The sequence below is a fragment of the Nomascus leucogenys genome, chromosome 5 (assembly GCF_006542625.1).
Source record: "Nomascus leucogenys isolate Asia chromosome 5, Asia_NLE_v1, whole genome shotgun sequence".
Classification (NCBI taxonomy): Eukaryota; Metazoa; Chordata; class Mammalia; order Primates; family Hylobatidae; genus Nomascus; species Nomascus leucogenys.
The window spans coordinates 3,684,553-3,710,180 of record NC_044385.1 but is presented as its reverse complement, the minus strand read 5'-3'; the positions used below and the strand labels follow the sequence as shown (position 1 = coordinate 3,710,180).

At 39.4% G+C, this 25,628-nt stretch overlaps 1 protein-coding gene across 8 annotated transcripts in view; it reads left to right on the top strand.

Annotated features, from left to right (window-relative positions):
• CATSPERE (catsper channel auxiliary subunit epsilon) overlaps nt 1-25,628 on the top strand; it is a 168,076-nt gene that overhangs the window by 90,866 nt on the left and 51,582 nt on the right. For all 8 annotated transcript variants that reach the window (XM_030812572.1, XM_030812577.1, XM_030812571.1 and 5 more), the window contains 4 exons: nt 8,407-8,849; nt 17,907-17,965; nt 19,971-20,046; nt 24,560-24,612. In XM_030812572.1, coding sequence (XP_030668432.1) covers nt 8,407-8,849; nt 17,907-17,965; nt 19,971-20,046; nt 24,560-24,612 — 631 coding nt within the window. The remainder of the gene's footprint in view (nt 1-8,406; nt 8,850-17,906; nt 17,966-19,970; nt 20,047-24,559; nt 24,613-25,628) is intronic.

Genomic DNA, 25,628 nt, shown 5'->3' with positions numbered 1-25,628 from the left:
TGCTGTGCAAAAGCTCTTTAGTTTAATTAGATCTCATTTGTCAATTTTGGCTATTGTTGCCATTGCTTTCGGTGTTTTAGTCATGAAGTCTTTGCCCATGCCTATGTCCTGAATGGTATTGCCTAGGTTTTCTTCTAGGGTTTTTGTGGTGTTAGGTCTTAAGTTTAAGTCTCTAATCCATCTCAATTTTTGTATAACGTGTAAGGAAGGGATCCAGTTTCAGCTTTCTGCATATGGCTAGCCAATTTTTCCAACACCATTTATTAAATAGGGAATCCTTTCCCCATTGCTTGTTTTTGTCAGGTTTGTCAAAAATGAGATTGTTGTAGATGTGTGGCGTTATTTCTGAGGCCTCTGTTCTGTTCCATTGGTCTATATATCTGTTTTGGTACCAGTACCATGCTGTTTTGCTTACTGTAGCCTTGTAGTATAGTTTCAAGTCAGGTAGCGTGATGCCTCTAGCTTTGTTCTTTTTGTTTAGGATTGTCTTGGCTATACGGGCTCTTTTTTGGTTCCATATGAAATTTGAAGTAGTTTTTTCTAATTCTGTGAAGAAAGTTAATGTAATTTGATGGAGATAGCATTGAATCTATAAATTACTTTGGGCAGTATGGCCATTTTCACAATATTGATTCTTCCTATCCATGAGCCTGGAATGTTTTTCCTTTTGTTTATGTCCTCTCATATTTCCTTGAACAGTGGTTTGTAGTTCTCCTTGAAGAGGTCCTTCACATCCCTTGTAAGTTGTATTCCTAGGTATTTTATGCTCTTTGTAGCAACTGTGACTGGAAGTTCACTCATGATTTGGCTCTCTGTCTGTTATTGGTGTATAGGAATGCTTGTGATTTTTGCACATTGATTTTGTATCTTGAGACTTTGCTGAAGTTGCTTACCAGCTTAAGGAGATTTTGGGTTCAGATGATGGGGTTTTCTAAATATACAATCATGTCATCTGCAAACAGAGGCAATTTGACTTCCTCTCTTCCTATCTGAATACCCTTTATTTCTTTCTCTTGCCTGATTGCCCTAGCCAGAACTTCCAATACTATGTTGAATAGGAGTGGTGAGAGAAGGCATACTTGTCTTGTGCCGGTTTTCAGAGGGAATGCTTCCAGCCTTTGCCTATTCAGTATGATATTGGCTGTGGGTTTTTCATAAATAGCTTTTATTATTTTGAGACACATTCCATCAATACCTAGTTTATTGAGAGTTTTTAGCATGAAGGGGTGTTGAATTTTATTGAAGGCCTTTTCTGCATCTATTGAGACAAACATGGTTTTTGTCATTGGTTCTGTTTATGAGATGGATTACGTTTATTGATTTGCATATATTGAACCAGCCTTGCATCCCAGAGATGAAGCCAACTTGATCATAGTGGATAAGCTTTTTGATGTGCTGCTGGATTTTGTTTGTCAGTATTTTACTGAGGATTTTTGCAACAATGTTCATCAGGGATATTGGCCTGAAATTTTCTTTTTTTGTTGTGTCTCTGCCAGGTTTTGGTGTCAGGATGATGCTGGCCTCATAAAATGAATTAGTGAGGAGTCCCTCTTTTTCTGTTGTTTGGAATAGTTTCAGAAGGAATGGTACCAGCTCCTCTTTGTACCTCCAGTAGAATTCGGCTGTGAATCTGTCTGGTCCTTGGCTTTTTTTGGTTAGTAGGCTATTAATTACTGCCTCAATTTCAGAACTTGTTATTGGTCTATTCAAGGATTCGACTTCTTGCTGGTTTCATCTTGGGAGGGTGTATGTGTCCAGGAATTTATCCATTTCTTCTAGATTTTCTAGTTTGTTTGCATAGAGGTGTTTATTCTCTGATGGTAGTTTGTATTTCTGTGGGATCAGTGGTGATATCCCCTTTATCTTTTTTTATTGTGTCTATTTGGTTCTTCTCTCCTTTCTTCTTTATTAAGCTGACTAGTGGTCTATTTTGTTGATCTTTTCAAAAAACCAGCTCCTGGATTCATTGATTTTTTGAAGGGTTTTTTGTGTCTCTGTCTCCTTCAGTTCTGCTCCAATCTTAGCTATTTCTTATCTTCTGCTAGCTTTTGAATTTGTTTGCTCTTGCTTCTCTAGTTCTTTTAATTGTGATGTTAGGGTATCAATTTTAGACCTTTCCTGCTTTCTCCTGTGGGAATTTAGTGCTATAAATTTCCCTCTAAACACTGCTTTAGCTCTGTCCCAGAGATTCTGCTACGTTGTGTCTTTGTTCTCATTGGTTTCGAAGAACTTATTTATTTCTGCCTTAATTTGTTTACCCAGTAGTCATTCAGGAGCAGGTTGTTCAGATTCCATGTAGTTGCGTAGTTAGTTTTGAGTAAGTTTCTTAATCCTGAGTTCTAATTTGATTGCACTGTGGTCTGAGAGACTGTTACGATTTCCATTCTTTTACATTTGCTAAGGAGTGTTTTACTTCTAATTAATTATGTGGTCGATTTTAAAATAAGTGTGATGTGGTGCTGAGAAGAATGTATATTCTGTCAATTTGGGGTGGAGAGTTCTGTAGATGTCTGTTAGGTCCGCTTGGTCCAGAGCTGAGTTCAAGTCCTGGATATCCTTGTTAATTTTCTGTCTCGTCGATCTGTCTGGTATTGACAGTGGGGTGTTTAAGTCTCCCACTATTATTGTGTGGGAGTCTAAGTCTCTTTGTAGGTCTTTAAGAACTTGCTTTATGAATCTGGGTGCTCCTTTATTGGGTGCATATATATTTAGGATAGTTAGCTCTTCTCGTTGCATTGATTCCTTTACCATTATGTAATGCCCTTCTTTGTCTTTTTTGATCTTTGCTGGTTTAAAGTCTGTTTTATCAGAGACTAGGATTGCAACCCCTGCTTTTTTTTTTTTCTTTCCATTTGCTTGGTAAATATTCCTTCATCCCTTTGAGCCTATGTGTGTCTTTGCACATGAAATGGGTGTCCTGCATACAGCACACTGATGGGTCTTGACTCTTGATCCAATTTGCCATTCTGTGTCTTTTAATTGGGGCATTTAGCCCATTTACATTTAAGGTTAATATGTTTTGTGTGAATTTGATCTTTTCATTATGATGCTAGCTTGTTATTTTGCTCGTTAGTTAATGCAGTTTCTTCATAGTGTCGATGGCCTTTACAATTCAGCATGTTTTTGCAGTGGCTGGTACTGGTTTTTCCTTTGCATATTTAGTGCTTCCTTCAGGAGCTCTTGTAAGGCAGGCTTGGTGATGACAAAATCTCTCAGCATTTGCTTGTCTGTAAAGGATTTTATTTCTCCTTTGCTTATGAAGCTTAGTTTGGCTGAATATGAAATTCTGGGTTGAAAACTCTTTTCTTTAAGAATGTTGAATATTGTCCCCCACTCTCTTCTGGCTTGTAGGGTTTCTGCAGAGAGATCTGCTATGAGTCTGATGGGCTTCTTTTTGTGGGTAACCCAACCTTTTTCTCTGGCTGCCCGTAACATTTTTTCCTTCATTTCAACCTTGGTGAATCTGACGATTATGTGTCTTGTGGTTGCTCTTCGCGAGGAGTATCTTTGTGGTGTTCTCTGTATTTCCTGAATTTGAATGTTGGCCTGTCTTGTTAGGTTGGGGAAGTTCTCCTGGATAGTATCCTGAAGAGTGTTCTCCAACTTGGTTCCATTCTCCCCGTCACTTTCAGGTATACCAAGCAAATATAGGTTTGGTCTTTTCACATATTCCATATTTCTTGGAGGATTTGTTCATTCATTTTCATTCTTTTTTCTCTAATCTTGTCTTTATGCTTATTTCATTAAGTTGATCTTTAATCTCTGATATCCTTTCTTCTGCTTGATCGATTTGGCTATTGATACTTGTGTGTGCTTCACAAAGTTCTCGTGCTGTGAAGCTCCATCAGGTCATTTATGTCCTTCTCTACATTGGTTATTCTGGTTAGCAATTCATCTAACCTTTTTTCAAGGTTCTTAGTTTCCTTGCATTGGGTTAGAACATGCTCCTTTAGCTCAGAGGAGTTTGTTATTACTCCCCTCTGAAGCCTACTTATGTCAATTCATCAAACTCATTCTCTGTCAAGTTTTGTTCCCTTGCTGATGAGGAGTTGTGATCCTTTGGAGGAGAAGAGGCATTCTGGTTTTTGGAATTTTCAGCCATTTTGCGCTGGTTTTTCCTCATCTTTGTGGATTTATCTACCTTTGGTCTTTGATGTTGGTGATCTTCAGATGGCATTTTTGTATGAACGTCCTTTTTGTTGATGTTGATGCTATTACTTTCTGTTTGTTAGTTTTCCTTCTAACAGTCAGGCCCCTCTGCTGCAGGTCTGCTGGAGTTTGCTGGAGGTCCACTCCAGACCCTGTTTGCCTGGGTATCACCAGCAGAGACTGCAGAACAGCAAAGATTGCTGCCTGTTCCTTCCTCTGGAAGCTTTGTCCCAGAGGGGCACCCGCCAGATGCCAGCCAGAGGTCTCCTGTATGAGGTGTCTGTCGACCCCTACTGGGAGGTGTCTTCCAGTCAGGAGACACGGGTCAGGGACCCACTTGAGGAAGCAGTCTGTCCCTTAGCAGAGCTTGAGGGCTATGCTGGGAGATCCACTGCTTCTTCAGAGCTGGCTCACAGGAACGTTTAAGTCTGCTGAAGCTGCGCCCATGGCCGCTCCTTCCCTCAGGTGCTCTGTCCCAGGGAGACAGGAGTTTGATCTATAAGCCCTGACTGGGGCTGCTGCCTTTCTTTCAGAGATGCGCTGCCCAGAAAGGAGGAATCTAGAGAGGCAGTCTGGCTACAGCAGCTTTGCCGGGCTGTGGTGGGCTCTGCCCAGTTAGAACTTCCTGGCAGCTTTATTTCCACTGTGAGGGGAAAACTGCCTACTCAAGCCTCAGTAATGGCAGATGCTCCTACCCCCACCAAGTTCGGGTGTCCCAGATCACTTCAGACTGCTGTGCTGGCAGTGAGAATTTCAAGCCAGTGGATCTTAGCTTGCTGGGCTCCATGCGGGTGGGATCAGCTGAGCTAGACCACTTGGCTCCCTGGCTTCAGCCCCCTTTCCAGCGGAGTGAATCGTTCTGTCTCACTGGTGTTCCAGGCACCACTGGGGTATGAAAAAAATAAAAATAAAAACTCCTGCAGCTAGCTTGGTGTCTGCCCAAATGGCTGCCCAGTTTTGTGCTTGAAACCCAGGGCCCTGGTGGTGTAGTAACCTGAGGGAGTCTCCTGGTCTGTGGGTTGCAAAGACTGTGGGTTCCTCATGGAGGAACCAGATTGTTCCTCATGGCACAGTCCCTCGTGGCTTCCCTTGGCTAGGGGAGGGAGTTCCCCGACCCCTCGCACTTCCCCAGTGAGACGACGCCCCACCTTGCTTCAGCTTGTCCTCCATGGACTGCACCCACTGTCTAACCAGTCCCAGTGAGATAAACCTCAGTTGGAAGTGCAGAAATCACCCGCCTTCTGCGTTGATCTCGCTGGGAACTGCAGACTGGAGCTGTTCCTATTCTCCCATCTTGCCCAAAACTCCCCCTTTTCTGTGAGTTTTCTATTCATACTGTTTGGACATTTTTGCATTGGGTTTATCTATACTGATATGTTCTTTATCTCATGTATTGCAAATATTTTCTCTAGTGTGTAACTTCCTGTACCTTTTTGGAGGGAGTTTGATATTTAGAATTTGTATTTTTAAATGGTCAAATTTGTTAATATTTTTATTTGTAACTTCTGATATGCCATAATATGACAGGTCATTTCAATTATAAAAATACTATATATTTTCATTATTCTTATAATTCTGATTTTTATGTTTTGATATTTAGCAAGAGTTAGAAATCTAATTGTATTTTTCCCATTGAAAGCTGATGTTGCCTTAAACCATTCTTCTATTAAGCAAACCTCTCCCACTGATCTGAAATGCTACTTGTATTATGTATTCATTCCTCACATTAACTGGATTGTTTCTAGGCTATTCTGTTCCACTAATCTATTTGTCCTAGTGCTATACTTTTTTGATTACTATATCCTTAATCACCTAACACACCAAATAATTTATTTTCATGTTTATTGGCAGTCTTCTCTGCTGGAATGTAAGCTACACAAGAGAAGGAATTTTCTGTTTTTTCATGAATATATTCCTCCCAAGTACCTAGAACAGTATAGCCCCATAGTAGGCATTCAATACATTTGTTGAATAGATGTTTGCAATATTTGTCTTTCCAACCAGGAATGTTGTATCTTTTCATTACTTTTATTTTCTCTAATTGATCTATTCTAATGTTTTATCCCTTCTTGAGTCAATTTCAGAAGTTGGTATCTTTCTAGGAATTAATTCATTTTATGTAGATTTTCTAATTTATTGGTAAAAGTGGGCTATTTTAACTTTTAAATTTCTTATGTACCTATAATTATCTTCATTTATAATATTGCTTGTGCCTAACTCCCTTGTTAGTTTGGCTTGCAAGAGACTGTCTATTTTTTAGGTTGTTTTTGTTTTCTTTTCCTTTTAAAAAGAATTCTTAATTTTATCTACTTTCTTTTTAATTTAATTTCTGCTTTTGTCATTATTGATTCTTCACTTCTGCTTTCTTTTTGTAACTTTAGTCATCTCTTGCCTGCTTATTAAGTTAAATGGTTAGTTCATTTATTTTTAGTCTTTCTTATTTTCTAAGCATTTAAAGCTACACACAAGCAAAAGGCTACGAATTTTTCTCTGTGTGGCTTTAGCCACATTATCTTTGAAATTATTCTTAATTCTCATTTTAACTTCATATTTAATGCAAGGATGATTTATAATGTTTGTAGTCAGCAGTGTGATCAGCAAAAGAGAAGGTGCTATGAAAGCAAATATTGGGAACATCAATCCAGATGTATGGGATCAGAAAACTAGGTGTGGAAGAAATGACTTCTCAACTGAAAACTAGGGTGAGAGAATATATATTAGAAAATGATTTCACTGGTTAGGCTGGGGGATTGAGGTAGCATTCCAAGCTGAGAATACAGCATGTGCAAAGATTTGGAGGTAGGAAAGAACATGGCAAGTTTGGGGAACTGAAATTAGATCAGTCTGACTAGATAACACAGTGTAAGGCAAAAAATGGCAAGAGACAAACCTGGCTAAAGAACAGACAGGCCATATTATGAAGCAATTTGGACATTATATATAATCCAAAAACAATGTATTGTTTTGTTTCCTGAGGTTTTAAATTTTATATATCATTATACTGCATGCATCCTGCAACTACTTTTTCATTCAGCATAGAATTATATGTTATTGTGTCATCCATTCACATCTCTCCCCTTCCACCTTGTGATCTACTGCACATATTTCTGATTAGGTAAGTTTAAGTAGAATACAATTTAAAGTAATTTGTAAAAATGTTACTGACTTATTCTGATTTCAAATGTAAGATGCATAAACACAACACAGCCTGAACCTCCCTGACTTGATGAATTCCCCTCTTCCTTCCAGCCAGTCCTCTCCAAGTGTTGTCTTTTGACAATTAAAGTATATTCCTAGAGGCTGTACACAGAAAATGTCATGTCTTGAAAGAAAGCTATGAAATCATCTAGCCTGACTGTTCATTTTACAGACATAGCAACAGAACTAAAGAGGTTAAGATAGTTACCCACTATGACCCACTGTGACTTAGGCAGAATATTAAGTGGAGAAAGCTGATTATCTGCTATGAGTGAACCTGCAGAGATAGGCTATGCTTTATACCACTCTCACCCCCACTCACCTCCATGTCTTCATTCCAGCTATATTAGCCTGCTAGAGTTGCCATAACAAAATCCCACAGACTGGGCAGCTTCAACAACAGAAATTTAGATTTTCTCATATTTTTAGAGGCTAGAAGTCCAAGATCAAGGTACTGTCAGGATTGGTTTCTGATGAGGCCTCTGTTCCTGGCTTGTAGACAGTCGCCATCTTGCTGTGTCCTCATGTGGCCTTTCTTCTCTATGTGTCCAGAGAGATCCCTGGTGTCTCTTCCTTTTCTTATAAGGGCGCCCGTTCTGTTGGACTAGGACCCCCTGCTTCTTAGCCCATTTTACCTTAATTACCTCCTAAAGGCCCTGTCTCCAAATACAGTCTCATTGGAGGTTAGGGCTTCAACACAAGAATTTGAGGGGACACAATTCAATCCACAACACAATGCAGAATTCCTAATAGCTCTATTCCAGCCATGCTCATCCTTGTTATTACTGAATACATGAATTCCAGCTCTTTTTTTATGTTAAATGATGTTATATATCTAAGTGACATAGTATTCAAGAAGAAAACTAATACAATGAAGTGGCAGAGAAGTTCCCCAATATAGTGTAAAGTTATGGGTTCATATCTGCACATTCTAACTTTCTCAAAGTATAAAAATACTGGGTCATTATCAAAGAAATTATTTTGGTTAAAAGTACACTTAACTAAAACAGCACGATTTATGGTTACTTAGACTAACACAAACTTTTCTCTTTTTTCCAGATTATTATGGAGATATTTTGGTAAAAATGGAAAATAATGTAATATTTTTTTCCAAGATTAATACTAGAGATGCAGTAAAGCTGCATTTATGGACAAATAACACAACAAAAGCATTCATTTTCTTAAGTACATCCGGTCAAACATATTTCCTGTATGCTTTGGACGATGGCACAATACAAATACAGGACTATCCCTTACATCTGGAAGCACAAAGTATAGCTTTCAAGACAAAAGACAAATGCCCATACATGGCATTTCATAATAATGTTGCTCGTGTTTTTTACTTTTTGGACAAGGGAGAGGCTCTGACACTTTGGACTCAAATCGTCTATCCAGAAAATACTGGTCTGTATGTTATTGTGGAATCCTATGGCCCAAAAATATTAGAAGAGAGTCATGACATTTCCTTTGAAGCTGCCTTTGGATACTGCACCAAAACTCTGGTAAGCTAATATTTTAAATTTCTTCATTTGATTTTAATAAGTATAAAAGTATAATATTAACATTTTTATAAATGGATTTCCCTTCTAGGCTCAGCTGGGAAAATGTTGAGGAATGTCTGAGTTTTTAATAAATAATAACATGATAAGCCATTCATTCCCAAGCCATTATTTTTGCTTTCCATATCCAAGCCCTCTTTGCCACCTAATAACACATTCCTTCAAAACTCATTGTCAATCGTATTGTTCACTTCTTCTTTTTTTTTTTTTTTATTGCCTGTAGACTCCTGTTGTCTATTGTAGTATAACAAACCACTCAAAACCTAATTGCTTAGAACAACAACCAATTCTAGGCCGGGCGCGGTGGCTCACACCTGTAATCCCAGCACTTTGGGAGGCCAAGGCAGGTGGATCATGAGGTCAGGAGATCAAGACCATCCTGGCTAACACGGTGAAACCCCGTCTCTACTAAAAATACAAAAAATTAGCCGGGCGTCGTGGCGGGTGCCTGTAGTCCCAGCTACTCAGGAGGCTGAGGCAGGAGAATGGTGTGAGCCCAGGAGGCGGAAGTTGCAGTGAGCCAAGATCGCACCACTGCACTCCAGCCTGGGCAACAAAGCAAGACTCCCTCTCAAAAAACAAAACAAAACAAAACAAAAAAACCAATTCTATCCATCAATAGTTTGGGCTGTGAGTAGCCGGGCAGTTCTGCTGGTTTCATCTGGGTTCATGGATGTGGTGTGGGCATCTGGTAATTCATCTGCAACTACATGACCTAAGATGGCCTCATTAATCTAAGGGGCCTCAGCTGGAACATTTGTCTCTGCTGGATAAGCCAGGTCTAGTGTTATCCTCCAGACTAGACCTGGCTTCTTCTGTGGCAGTCTCAGGGCAGTGTTCCAAGATGGTGAGAGCAGAAGCCTAGGTTTGGCCACATATTCCTAACTCATAGGATGGTGACATAAACTCTACCTCTTATGGAGAAATAGCAAGTTACACTGCATATGGGACATGCATTTGGGAATGGAAAAAATTATTGCAGCCATCTTTGCAAACAATGTCATAATAGATGTTATAAGTAAAATGTTTGCTTAGGAACAGAATGCTTGTTCTTTGGTACTACAAGGAAAAAATCAGCATTTAGACAAAAAATTTTCTTAGCAAGGCAATTTTACTTTCTGCAGAAAGGGTGCTCCTCGCAGATGGAACAATGGCAAGAGTGCACCTGAATAAAGGAGGGAAGCAATTTTTATCCTTTACAGGGCTTGTCCTTGCTACTGTGTCTTGTCTCCATTGGCTGAAGCTAGACCTCACAATCTAAGCTGAACCTGACTGGCTAATAATTTAAAACTTTCCTAAATAGGTAAAAGCAATAGGGAACAAAGGAAAAAAGGAGGTTGCTTATGAAAAGACTTAGAAAAATAATAACGTTCCTAAATAATAAAGGGGCATAGGCTGCGAGCTGGAACATGCCTGTGAGCATGTCCAGCACAGTTATCTTGGTTAAAGTACAGGGACACAGGATGTACTACATGCTTGTGAGCATGTCTAACAGCTACATAGGATAGGGCTTAGCAAAGAGTTATTAGCACCAAGTAAGGAGGCTTGAAGGCTTGAAGGAAGTTAGTCTTTAAAAGAAACTATTATTTCTAACACTTATGATTTATTCTTTAACAAGAAGGGAAACTTTGAAGAGGAAACTTTTTACTTTTACAATTCCTTCCTCTTGATTTTATAGTTTTTTTTTCTCTTCAAACTTTTTTAACGTGTTTGGCTTAGCTGTTTTGCTTGAGTTTTTAAAAGAAAAAGTTTTTCTGGTTGATGAAACGCTAGGGTAAAATGGATAGCCAGTTGAACTAGGGAACAAATACTGCTCTAATTATTTGGCAGTGTTCAGTAAAGGTCCTCTATAATACTATTATACATTCACTTGGGGATGAATAAGGGCAGACTGATGGGTCAGCTCTTGGAAGTGTCTGACTTCACTGCATCCTGTTAAGTTTCTAAGAAACTTAACAAACTTTAATAGTTTTATATTCAGGAGGCCTAATTACTTTTAAATTATACAATATTTCTTGCATAAATTCCCTTTTGTAACTGTTTTTATGACTTTCACAGACAATCTTTGACATGCCTTAACTTTCTGACTTCTTTTTACACTTTTTCTTCCTAGTCTTACCTTCTGTGTCTTTCTCTGATCTCTGTCTCTTTCAGTCTCTCTCTCACTTATTCTCTCCCTCTATCTCTCTCTCTCATTTGCACTCTCTCCCTCCTGAGTTCTCCCACTCTTGCAGCTGGCAGGGCCGGGCAATGGCACGGGCCCTGCCCCAGAGCATGTGCCACCATCTGTCTCTCCTGTTTCTTTCTGATTTTCCTTTTTACTTTCTCGCTTCCTCTCTTACACTTAGTTTCTTGGGCTGGGTGGGATCCTCGTGGCCACTGCCCAGGCCCCAGGCTGTCGCTGGCCCAGAGGCTTGGCAGATGCCTGCCGCAAGTTATACGATCATGCTGTTTCGCCTCTTCTGCTCTCCTCCTGACACCAGTCCTTGACCTCTTCTTCCACGCAGAGCCAGGCTGGGGAGAGGGACCTACCTCTTGGCTGCCGGGCTGCACGGCATGGTATCCTGGCCCCGGCACACTCACACTTTCCCGCTCAGCTCTAACTTGCAGGCGTCCATGGCCAGCTGTCCTCCGAGGGTGGCAGGACGTGCCTGAGCAGCACAGAAGGCTTGGGGCTCGACAGCTGGTGGCCTGGATGGCTCTAGCTGCATGGCTGGGTGCGAGGAGAGCATCCTAGCCACTGCCGCTCTGCCAGGTGCTAGCAATCTACAACAATGTGGAGCTGCGCTTGCTGCTGTTGCTCTCTTTCTCTCTGACTTCCTCTCCTAGTTTCTCTTTCCTCTCTGCTGGTCTTTCCCTTGCCTCTGCCAGCCGCCTATGCTGCTGTTCTCCCCCTCCTTCCCTTTCCCCTAGGGAGCAGGTGGTGGGAGTGGAGCTTAGCCTCTTTCTTCCGCCGAGAAGAGAGGAAAGAGACGTTTTGAATATTTTTCCTGTTGCTGGAGGTTTGTGTGAGGTTTGGTCTCTCCCTAATGGGGATTTCTCACCTCTTTTTAACCTCTAAGACACCCTGACTAAGAAGTACTTCACCGCCTCCCATGGCTTTTCTTTCCTTAGTCCTGACTAAGGAACGCCTTACTGCCTCTGCAGTATCTCTTTCCTTGGTATATCCTGTCCAAGGAATGCTTTACCACCCCGCGGCTTTCTTTCCTTAGTCCTGACCACCAAGGAAATACTTTACCGGCTCCTCCGGTGTTTCCTTCCTTGGCTCGTGCACGAGGTTACCTGGTCCATGTGGTACGTGAGGATCCTTTACTCCAGGTTGCCAGCCAGTTTCTTTCCGTATTGCTGAGAGTCCAGATTTATTCATCACACTGAGTGGGTCTCAATTCCTTACCCCTGAGGCCACCGCAGTGATGCAATGGGGCACCTCCTCATTAGAGAGGACTAGAGACTGCCCCCAGAGGAAAGTGTATCCCTATATGGGTCACCATTTTGTTATAAGTAAAATGTTTATCCAGAAACAGAATGCTTGTTTCTCGGTACTGCAAGGAAAAATTAGCATTCAGATAAAAAGTTTTCTCACCAAGGCAATTTTACTTTATGCAGAAAGGGTGCTCTCGCCATTGTTCCATCTGTGAGGAGCATCCTTTCTGCAGAAAGTACAATTGGCTTGCTGAGAAAACTTTTTATCTGAATGCTAATTTTTCCTTGCAGTACTGAGAAACAAGCATTCTGTTTCTGAATAAACATTTTACTTATAACAATAGGTATAAATATACTGTGTATATTATTTTGTATCGTGCATTTCAAATTAATATCATAATGTGAGCATTTTACATGTTACTTCAGTTTCTTCTTGAAAACTGTGTAACTCAAGTGGCAGTTTCTGTTCCCCACCTTGCATTTCTATGCTCAGCTTCCTTAAGCACATATAATAGTGAGCCTGCTATCTGATACAATGGAATGGAAGTAGTCAGTTAATTCCAAAGTCAGTGAAAGCAGAGAATCATAAAAAGTGAAACCAATATATGTGAAACATTTTACTGTAACTTAAATATATGTGAAACATTTTACTTTAACTTAAATAAATGAACATACTTTTCATATAGGACCAAAGCCTTTTCTTTAAAATAGGTCCATTTATTATAGTTCCTCATCTCCTTTCTTGTATAACCTTGCTCATAATGCATCATTTCTGAGTTCCTATTTCAGTTTCTTTAAGATAAAGAAAAAAAATACTTGAAGGCACTGGAAAAGCAACTGAAAGTCTAGAATTTTATAATTTTTTTCAGCTTTTTAGTATTACCTTGCTCATACCTACTAATTCAGCAATTTCTTCAGTGACTTGGTTTATCAAAATTTTCCAAAAAAAATCAACTTAGTTCTCAGGGAAACAGTAACTCTACTTTCATTTGATACTTATTTTATCAATCTATAATATTATATATAATTACTTATTTTAAATAATCATATAACCTAGCATCAACAGATTTGGAAACAACAAGAATTTAGATTTACATGCAGTCTCATGGATAGATCTTCAAACACACAGTTGAATGAAAATTATAAGAAACTAATTGAAATATATCTTAGTCCATTTGGGCTACATAATAAAAATAACTCAAACCAGGTGGCTTACAACAACAGAAATTTACTTTCTCATAGTTCTGGAGGCTGGGAAGCCCAAGATAAAGATGCCAGCAGACTTGGTCTCTGGTGAGGGACCCTTCCTCACAGACAGTGTCTTTTCACTGTGTCCTCACATGGCAGAAGGGGCAAGGCCACTCTCAGAGGCCTCTTTTATAAGAGCACTAATCCCATTCAGGAGGCTCCGCCCTTATGACCTAATCACCTCCCAAAGGGCTCCACCTCCAATACTATCATATTGGTGATTAGGTTTTAACACATAGTTTTAGAGGAACACATTCAGACCACAGCACTATCAGTGTAATAATATGAATATTACAAATACACATAAATAACAAACAAAAAGGCATTATACATATTTCAAGGATACAAAGATACCAAAGGTATATTTTCAAGGATACAAACGTTGTTTGATATATGATATATTGCTGCCTACTATGGGGGAAGATGATACAGGGAAAAAGTAAAGTATGATAAATAAAATAGGACTGGATTGATAATATACCAAAATAAAAGGATATATTTAACTCTTGGTTTTCTTTCCAAGAATTTGATGTATAGTATACAGTTGATTCTTGAACAATGTGGGGATTGGGGCACCAACGCCTGCCCAGTTGAAAATCTGGTATAACTTTTACTGGTTTTTTTGTTTGTTTGTTTTGAGATGGAGTTTCACTCTTGTTGCCCAGGCTGGAGTGCAGCAGTGTGATCGTGGCTCACCGCAACCTCCACCTCCTGGGTTCAATTGATCTTCCTGCCTCAGCCTCCCTAGTAGCTGAGACTATGGGTGTGCGCCACCACACCCAGATAATTTTTGCATTTTCAGTAGAGGCAGGGTTTCACCATGTTGGCCAGGCTGGTCTCAAATTCCTGACCTCGTGATCCACCTGCCTTGGCCTCCCAAAGTGCTGGGATTACAGGTGTGAGTCACCACATCCAGCCATGGTATAACTTTTGACTCCCCAAAAGCTTGACTACTAACAGCCTACTGTTGACTGGAAGCCTAACCTAAACAGCCTATTAACATATATTTTATATGTATTATATGCTGTATTCTTACAATAAAGTAAGCTAGAGAAAAGAAATGCAATTAAGAAAATCATAAGGAACAGAAAACACATTTATAATACTGTACTGTATTTATCAATACCGTAAGTTTACATTATCTGTTTACAAGATAAATCATCTGAAATGATGGGCAACTTAGAGCTGTAGACCTCAGTCTACAGTTATATATATACAGCTCTCTCTCTCTCTCTCTCTCCCTCTCTCTCTCTCTATATATATACAGGTATATATATATACACACATATATATATATACAGGCATATATATGGGTACATATCTATACAGGTACATATATATGTATACAGGTTATATATATAGGTGCATATACATATATATACACACACACACACACACACACACCGGTACATATCAATCAATTCAACATTTTTTTCATTTCTCTTTTTTTGTTTTGTTCTGTTTTTCAATTTTCTCTCTCGTTCAACATTTTCTTGTAATGTCATGACTTTTCTTTGCTTGGAAGCACCTTCCACAGCATCACTAGTGGCACTTTGTATAGGCCCATGGTGTTATTCAAGGTTTACAGTATTGCACTAAACATGATAAAAAATATGCTAGAACCATAAGAGATCAGTTTTTGCTGTGATATGCAATTTACTGGAAGGACGAACTGCCCACAGGATGACTAGTGTCACAAAGCATTTTAAGCAGATACTCACAACACTTGAGCTCACAGCAATAGCAATTGGAGGTGCTGTGAAATGATCACATTGTACAATGTATACTGTAGTTAATTTCATGCAGTTATGGTTTATTACCGCACCTTTACATTTGTTTATATTTCAACTGCAAATGGCACCATGTGTGGTCTGTAAATGTTTGTGTAAGTTTTGATAAATTTTAACTTTACAGTAGATCTGTATATATTTTATGGTAGCAAATGATAAAATAGACTAGTATCCACATATATTTTATGTACTCGTGAAATACCATTTTCTTAATTTTTTCAGTATTCTAGGCTACATAGTTCAACTGTTTTTTCAAATTGCCACAAATCTCCAAAAAACTTTCCAGTATACTAATTGAAAAAAAAATCCCATGTATAAGTGTACTTGCACAGTTCAAACCTGTGTTGTTCAAGGGTCTACTGTATATCTGTGTATTTGCAACTCAGACCTTCAAACTACTAGTTATTCATAAAAAATATACAAATGACCGATGGCAATGAAACATTGCATTTTGCAAAAATACAAAATTTGCATTTCTAATTAAATACTGGCTCTACCATTTACTACCAAATGACACTGAATAAGTTTTTAAATCTCTCTGTAATTCTCTCGTCAGTAAATTGGGGATAATAATAGTAATGAAAGTAACTACCTCATAAGGTTCTTCTATTCTAATTTTTTTTCTTCTTTCAACTTGACACATAAGGTTCTTATGAGGATTAAATGAGTTAGTACACATTAAGGGCTTAGAAAAGCACCTGGCACATAGTAAGTACTATATGTATGCATTACTACAAACACTACCACTACTCCTACTGCTACCATCACTACAACTACCATATTTTATCAATTCAAAGGCACTTTCTTTTTTTGAGACAGGGTCTCACTCTGTCATCCAGGCTGGAGTGCAGCGGCACAATGTTGGTTCACTGCAACCTCTGCTCCCCGGGTTCAAGCCATTCTTGTATCTCAGCCTCCCAAGTAATTGGGATTACAGGTGCATGCCACCATGCCTGGCTAATTTTTGTATTTTTTTTTTTTAGTAGAGACAGGGTTTCACCATGTTGGCCAAGCTGGTCTTGAACTCCTAACCTCAAGTGATCTCTTCGATAGGGCACTTTCTTCTTAACTTTTAACATCTCTGAAATCAGGATGAGTCTTACATCCTATAGCAATTGAGGCTCAATGAAGTACAATAGTATATTATGAAAGCACCTTGCTTATGTAATGCAGGCTGGGTCACTGTAACTTCACAGACTAATTATTGGCTAGTATGATGCTAAGCATCATAGCTAATCATTTGTTTTTTAAAAATGAATATAACACCCACATACAAAAGTAAATAAAACATTTATGCATAATTTAGCAAATTATTGTGAACCAAACACCAATGTAATCACCATTCAAGTCAAAAAAATATAACATCAGAAGTACCCAAAGCCCTCCTGTGTTTTCCCTGATCAGAATTGTCTCCTTTTCCAAGTTAAACATTAGTCTGACTTTTGTGGTAATAATTTCCTTACTTTTCAGCCAGGCATAGTGGCTCACACCTGAATCCCAGCACTTTGGGAGGCCGAGGGGGGCGGATCGCATGAGGTCAGAAGTTCAGGACCAGCCTGACCAACATGGTGAAACCCCGTCTTTACTAAAAATACAAAAATTGGCTGGATGTGGTGGCAGGTACCTGTAATCCCAGCTACTCAGGAGGCTGAGACAGGAGAATCGCTTGAACCTGGGAGGTGGAGGTTGTAGTGAGCCGAGATTGCGCCATTGCACTCCAGCCTGGGTGACAAGAGTGAAACTCCATCTCAAAAAAATAATAATAATAATAATAATTTCCTCACTTTTCTTAATAGTTTCACAACCTACATATGCATCACTAAATAATATAGCTAAGCTTTGTCTATTTTTGAACTTCATATGAAGGGAATCATTGCATATATATTATATACACAAAACCATCCATAAATATCTACATATATTGTATTTTTGTCTTGCTTTTGTCTTTGAATATGATGCTTATGAAAGTCCATGTTTTCTGTAGCTGTCATTCATTCATACTCGCTGATCTATTGTGTCGCTCTGTATGAATGTGCTACAAGATATCCTTAGGCATTTTACTGTTGATGAACATTGATCTGTTTCTATTTGGGGGCTATTCTGAATAATGTTACAATGAATATTTTAGTATATACCTCCTGAAAAGCACATATGAACATTTCTATCAGGTAGAATTACTTTTATGTGAGATTCTTGGTGAGGCTATGAATTCAATTTATATTATAATTTTGCAACATTTTATTATGGAAAATGTCAAACATACAGAAAAGTTGAAAGAATTTTACATTTAACAGCTCTATATCTCCACCCACTATGTGCATTAATATTTTATTATATTTGCATACTTGCTTTATTACATATCTATGCACCTGTCTATCCACCAGTCAATCTTGTTGATTACTTACAAGTGATCAACATCATTACGTACCCTAATGAAGGCATTTTACATGCCTAGATGTGGAAAGCCACATGCTGCTAAAGTGGGATCACCACCTCCAATTTCCCTGCTCTACATAAATTTTAAATTTTCTTTTTTCAGACACTAACATTTTATCAGAATGTAGATTATGAGAGAATACCTGATTACTTTGAGACGCAGTAAGTATAACTTTTAAAAGAACTTTCTCAGTATCAAATATGCTACTCAGGTTATTGATTTGTGGCTGTTCTTTTATTTAAATGGCCTCACATTCTTTTAAATATTCAAATTTCAGATTCCTTTCAATATCTGGATAGATGTAAAATTAATATTTAACTGTATAAAATGTAAAATACTCCTTGTAGTTTAATAAGAAACGTGACCTATCTGAATTTCTCTTTCATCCAAATGAAGATGCAAAAAACGGGCTATTTCTTAGTTGAATAATTTTCAAGCATGTTTTATCACTAGTTCCCATCTCAAAGTTTCTACATACCATCACTAGCATAAACAAGAACTCTGATATCACAGAAACTCTTTATGCATAGAGCCAGATAAAATGCTGTCTTTGACTCCTGCAGTAAGGTAGCAGCTAGGCTACCTGGAGGAAGACAATCAACATGGAATGCTGTGTGAAGGCATTCCTATGGCTGTCATTACAGCCTGGAAGTATTTTCTTGGAAAAATAGCATATTTTCTCTATGAAAAATCAAATTTTCTTTTTTCTTTTTTTTTTTTGAGATGGACTCTCGCTCTGTCATCCAGGCTGGAGTGCAATGGCACAATCTCGGCTCACTGCAACCTCTGCCTTGCAGGTTCAAGTGATTCTCCTGCCTCAGCCTCTCAAGTAGGTGGGATTACAGGCATGCGCCACCACACCCTGCTAATTTTGTATTTTTAGTAGAGACATAGTTTCTCCATGTTGGTCAGGCTGGTCTCGAACTCCCAACCTTAGGTGATCCGCCCGCCTCGGCTCCCCAAAGTGCTGGGATTACAGGCGTGAGCCTCCACGCCCAGCAGGAAGAATCCATTTTTCTTTAGTCTGGTGCTACTCCAAGTGAGTTTGACTACCTGCTCTATGCCAAGCACTTTCTAGGTATTTGAAATATAGGGTAAATGAGAAAGATGAAGTTCTAGTGTCATAGAATCCACTCTCCAGTGGGAAAACAGTCAATCATCAAATAAGTAATTCCAAATACTGGTAAGTGGTATGAAGAACACAGAATTTATATATATATATATTTATATATATATATATAATATTTATACATATATATAAATATAAAAATCAGGCACAGAGACTGCCCAGGAAGAGTAGGGAGAAATGCTGCTTTAGACTCCACAGCCAGGAGAGGCTCAATTCCTTCCTTTCCCTTTCACCCACCAACTTACCTGTTTATGCTCCTAATGGTCTGGGTTCCTTTGGATATTTTTGGTTTTGTGGATATTTACTAAGATTTACATTGCTATAGAATACACGTAAAATTGCCCAGGATACTTTTTATGTTTGTTTGTCCTCATTTTTTTTTGACAAGAAAAATCTTAGCAGGTGTAGGTATAAATCAAACTTTCACATTTTCTTCTTCTGTAATTTTTTAGCCCTCACATTTTGTCTGAACACAAAATGATTCTTGTACACTTCATAGTGGAGAAAGGCATTCTATCTGACCTAGCTTTCAATCCCAGTCAGATCATATTACACAGTTTAATGTGGCTCAGAAAACTAATTTTACAACTCACTCACTATTGCTCCAAAGGTGTTATCAATACGAGGGGAAAACAGGTAGGAGCCAGAGGAGGAACCAACCCACCCAGTGGCTGCCACCTTCAGACAGGTCAAGATGTCAGCAGCAGAGCCCCATTGCCCAGGGACTGTGTTAATGAAATAGGGGGGTTGAAATGCTGGTAGGATGCTCATTTCTGTTTCCCATCGCATTAACCCTATGGTAGCCAAAACATGGGATACCATGAGGTGGGAGCAACTTTACAATAGGACCAGCATGCAGAGCTGCCTTAGCAGAAGCAGAGAGCTGTTGCCAGCAGCACCATCCTCCAGGCCTCTAGAAATTCACGTGGGAGGTCAATCACACCGTGCACATGGGACTTTGCACTTGCTCTACAGAAAGACAGTGTCATGCCTGTCTCTCACATGACACAATAACCTGCACGGATCGTTTCTCCTAGAGACAACCACACGGGTCTTGTGATGGTTCAGTTTCGACCTAGTGAATATTCAAAAACATGTCGAATGGCCCAAAAGGTAAGTGAGATGGGTTGAAGACCCAACTATTTTACTTCAAGAATGTATAGGTGGTCAACCAAATAATGCATACAATACCTCCATACAATACCACCCTCCTATTACTTAGCAAGTTCCATATTTATCCTGCACTTATTTCTTCAAAAAATCATTTATTCATAATTTAATAAAAAAACAAAGAAAAAATCATGTATTCATTTTTAAAAGTTTATTGTATGCCTACTCCGTTTCTGTGTGTCAGTCTATGTGCTTGGTAATGGGAGTTGCAAAAATAAAAAGACAGAGTACCTTCCCTAGAGCTAAACATAAACTAGCTTAATTTTGCAACATTTTATTATGGAAAATGGTATACACAGTTCTCAAACAGCCCAGAGGAAAGTAAACTAAGGAAGTTTACTGAGACTGGGAGGGGAAAGGTGAAAAGAAAGGGATACACCAAATGACCAGTGATGAATGAGTAGAAGTTCAGCAGGCAGGTGCAAAAACATTCCAGGAAAAGGCATGGAGGGATGAAATAGTATCAAGGTGTTCAGGTAACTGCACATTATTATTATTATATTATATATTATTCTATTATATTATTGTGAAATTCAACATAAATTCTTAACAACTCCGCCTCCTTTGAGTCTATATTTCACACTTGTCTCCTCTCTCTATTACTTCTCAGCCTAAAGTTCAATAAACATATATGGAGCACCTACTATATACCAGGCATTGTGTTATATATGGGGAATACAAAGCGAAATAGGACCTGGCCCTTCCCATTCAGAACCCAAGCATGAGGAACCTGCATTCCTACCAGGGCAAGTTTCCATACATTTAGAGGAAGCCTTGAACTGAGGCAGACGTGATCCATCCTCGAGCACTGCGGACACACGCTGCTTCCCCAGGAAATCGCCTGCAGGTGCACACCAACAACTCCCCTGTCTGCCTACCACATGCCAGCTTAATCCATGTAGGAAGTAAGAAACCACAACCTAGCAAGGTCCTACCCTAGCCTAGGTCTGCAGTTTCTGTCTTTAACTGCTTTTACCCTCTTCCTTTATGGATGCCTTCCCAAAGCACCGTGGTTTCCTCCAGCCCTCTCTAATCTATAGATTTTTTTAGGGATCTCTATTCATTCTATCCTGCCCAGCCAAGGCATTACAAAATCAGGTTCATCTAACCTGAGTTCAGATCCACGCTCTACCATCCACTGGCTTGGGTAGGCTACTTACTCTGAGCCTCAGCTGCCTCATTTGTAAAAGGGAAAATGTACCATCTATCTTACGGGGTCGTTGAGAGTATTGGATGAGATTATTCATGTAAAGTACCCAAAACAATGCCTATTCCATAGTAATTATCTAATATACTGGTTTCTTCCTTCTGTTTCCTCTTTGGTACCCTGCAGACAAGGACAGGACAAATCTAGCCATCCTCTGTGCCCACTGCAGGTAGTTTGTCCTGACCTACCCACTGAAATAGAATGAGGAAACATGCAGCAGCCCTTTCAGGCAACAGGAAATGTGGCCTTGTAGAGGCAGGTCCTCTAGTCAGCCAAGGAAATCCAAACATGTACACAACTGCGAAGTATGCCTTCAACCACCAGGTCCCTTCCTTGTGCTCCCATACTTGTGGCTTAGCAAGCCATCAGCCTCCCAGATAAATATTGCAGAGACATAGGACCCAGCTCTGTGTATACACAGAACCATGGCCTACAGACTTATCCCACTGGGTGAAGTTAGGCCCTTGCTAAACCTGCTGGACCGAAGGGACACAGACTGCACTATTTGAATAGGAGCCTGTTGTCTTTGTCATTTAGTGTTCAGAGCCTGCAGCAGAGCAGCAAACAGAACTGGCAGCTCCAACAAGGCTGCATCTCACTTCTTAACCATGCACCAAGAACTGGAAATGCAGAAATGTAGGCCAGCCCCTAGAGGGCCCTAGTAAATCCTTCCGAGATGAATTTTCCCTGGGAGGGGTCACTACAACTTTGTGCAGTCCCTATTATCTAACAGCATTGGTGTTGAGGGCCTTTAGAATCCCTGTCCCAGGTCAGTTAATCTGTCTGGTTAGAAGAAATACACTATGTCCGACTCTTGGTTAAGGCAGGAGCTGTCCGGCTCCGTCTCTGCACTGAGGAGAAATGTTGTCATTTAGGCTATATGCCAGAATCTCTCTAATTAGGTGTCCAGTTCTGGGGAATATGTGTCAGCCCTGCAGCAGTGGGTGCTCTAGGAAACAGGGTTATTTGTGCTCCCCACACTATACCTGCAACTCCTTTTCAATATCCACCTACAGGTTAACTCACATTTTTAATCCTAGCCGTGGTTGTTGATCCTGAGGCTTGGGGTGATTTTTTTCAACTAGGACAAGGAAGAGAAGAAATATTGCAAATGAGATCATCAAGTGATGGTGGGTCCTGACTATGATAGATTTGAGAACCTTTGTCAACCCTTATATAGATAATTTAGTAAAGATAAAGGGCAGGCCAGTGATTCTGATCAGGAAAGCAAAGATTTAATGATGGTGGCTGGTGAGGACTGTGGGTAGAGTGGTTGGGAGAACAAATCAGGCCCTGTGCATGAAATTAAGTGGTCCAGGAAATAAAATATGAACTCCCACTGTGAAGCAGGCCTTTGAAATGAAGACTAAAAGGTCTTGGTTTAGCAGGGTCAACTCTTTAAGGCCACCAAACTTGGCTGGACATCATTCTTCTATCCCCACCCTCCTGACCCCCAAGTCCTTCTTATAGGGTAGGGAGTATTAGAGTTTTTCCAGATTTGCTTTGTGGAAATGTGCAATATCCAACAACATGCATAAGGCAGAATGCAAGTGTGTAGACCCTACTGAGACAGCCTGCTGGAAGGGCAGGGGTCCTGGAGCCAGGTGGAAATGGAAGTAGATATCCCAGCGGAGGGAGAACCAGGACCCTGGTTACAAGAAGCCATGACTCTGCCTGGAAAATTGACAGTTCTTATAAATAAAGCTAAAGCATTCATCCACTTTATTTTTAACTTTCACTATCTCTGTAAGCCTTCCTTTAATATCTGTATAGTAATTAATTGTATTTTAGTTCCATGGAACCTGTATATTATTTTTAAGCAACATGTATCTAAGCATTACAAGCAGGGTAAGATATTTTGCAACAGTTCATTTTCCTAATAACTGAGATTTAATGAAGCTAATAGTCTCATCTTTAGATATAATGCATTCCACCTACCAGATATAACCTATCTTCTTAGCAAAGTTCCATGAAATTCTATTTTAATTTTTGTGTGTAATATTCATTCTACCCTGTTCTTACTGCAAAAGTATTGAATCTGTTAAAAAGAGAAGGTAAAAATTGCTACTAACGGTAGAGGTACATTTGGGGATAGATGCAATATACTTATTGCATCAGATTCGAATGGGATTTTATTTGGTTGAGAGTTAGTCTTTTCCATATCAAATGCCCTTCTTGGGCATTTCCAGCCCATGCAACAAGATATCATGGAACAGCCTGTCTATACAATGCCATTGTTTGATTTTACACTTGCCTTTCTCCACTGTATTCCCAAGTTGACCTACAGAGAAGCATGGGCTGTGTTAACAAAGCTATAGGATCCACAGGTCATTTGTTTTCCAACAAAGCACGTACGTGCATTTCTTTAAAAAAGCAATTATGAGTAATGTTTAGAATAAATATCCATAAAATGAGGACAGTGGTTTAATAGTTAATAATTAGCCTGTGGCCAGTGCTCCTTTGAATAGAGTATTGCTGCTTAAAGGAGGAATAACAATAGTAAGATGCTATTTCACATGATGCTCAGTACCCTGAGAAATTACTAGTTTACAAAAGTGAAAACAGCAAGTCAGATTAGTAGCTGGATAGATTATAGAAACCTGCCAGCTGAGTCAGAGGTACAAACTGGAAGTAGGAAGTTGATAGCCATGGTTGTAGAGAAACAGGTAAAAGATGAGTTCGAGCCCGGTGTGGTGGCTCCCACCTGTAATCCCAGCGCTTTGGGAGGCAGAGGCAGGTGGATCATACGAGGTCAGGAATTTGAGACCAGCCTGACCAACATGGTGAAACCCTGTCTCTACTAAAAATACAAAATTAGCTGGGCATGGTGGTGCATGCCTATAATCCCAGCTACTTGGGAGGCTGAGGCAGGAAAATCGCTTGAACTCAGGTGGCGGAGGTTGCAGTGAGCTGAGATCGCACCACTGAACTCCAGCCTGAGCGACAGAACAAGACTTCATCTCAAAAAAAAAAAAAAGGATGAATTTGGATCAATTTCCTGAGACACAAATGTAAGAAAGGAGAGACCCAACTTTTGGGCCTCGTGAGCAGTAAAGACAAAAGGAAGCAAAGAAAAAAAAGTGATCAAGGAAAGAGGAAGAAAACAGTGCAGAGCAGTAGTATAAGAGAACCCTACATTTTACAAGTTATTATTTTAAATCTAAAATGCAATTGGTTTTAGCTGTCATAATATTTTAGATCATATGAATCAGAACTGCTGAACTCACTACCTAAGTTACTTCATTTTAGGTATTCCAAATAGCTGTTGGCTGTGATGATAAAAAATTCATTGCAATTAAAGGGTAAGTATATTTCCATTTGACCTGTGTTACTCTTTAAGTTTTAAAACAAATGGTAAACTAAGTGATAACTACTAGTGATAATAGCCTAATGACTGACACATCCACAATGAAATCCAAAACTGAATTGATGTTCATGCCTAGATTCAATTGGTTTAAACTTTGGTCAGGTTAAATACTACATTTGAATCATACTAAAAATAAAAAGAATTAGCCTCTTTCTCTATTACTAACATTTTTTCTCCACCTTCCCTTTTAATAAGCCAGTCTCTATCCTTCACGGTTGCCTCTCTCAACTCTTCAGTCTATGGCTTATTCCCAGAAAAATAGGAGGGAGAAACACTTAGCTGTTTTCCATCCTTCTCAAACCAGTTATAATTTCATTTCCATCAGAGAACTGCTTACACCCATATCAGAGAAGCCTCAGTTTTCTGCACAATTTTCTATGGGAAATTTCTTAGAACAAGCCTAGCAGAACCACAGTGATTGCCCCAAAGAATCCCAACATGTGAATTTTCTCTGTTCTACTATGGTTCATGACGAAGCACGTTGGACTCTGTGTCTTCCATTCACCATAGCTCTCTTTCTTCTACCTGGGAGAAAATCAGAGGCAGCATACACAAATCTGTTTAGCTGAGGCTAAATGTATAACAGAGACAGAAATGTATTGTGATTCCTTTCCTTCAGTTAGGAGTGGGAGTGAGAGTGGGGGAACATTGACTCTTATCTGAGTATTTATGAAATTACTTGCTAACATCCAAAACAAATGTCTACTCCTCTGTCATTCTAATAATCTTTTAATTATTACTGAGTTGTAATAATCAGTTGCTGGATTGATAATTAAGTATTTGCATCTCATTCAGCATTTCCTAAATTTGCATTTCCTAACATCTTTGCACCGGTAATTCCTTTCCCAGGAAATGCAAAAAGGCTAGTTGATTTATATAGCCGGTATCATTCCTATTTCAGGGATGATTTACATCTTTGCTCCTTAGAGTATGGCCTATGGACCAACACTG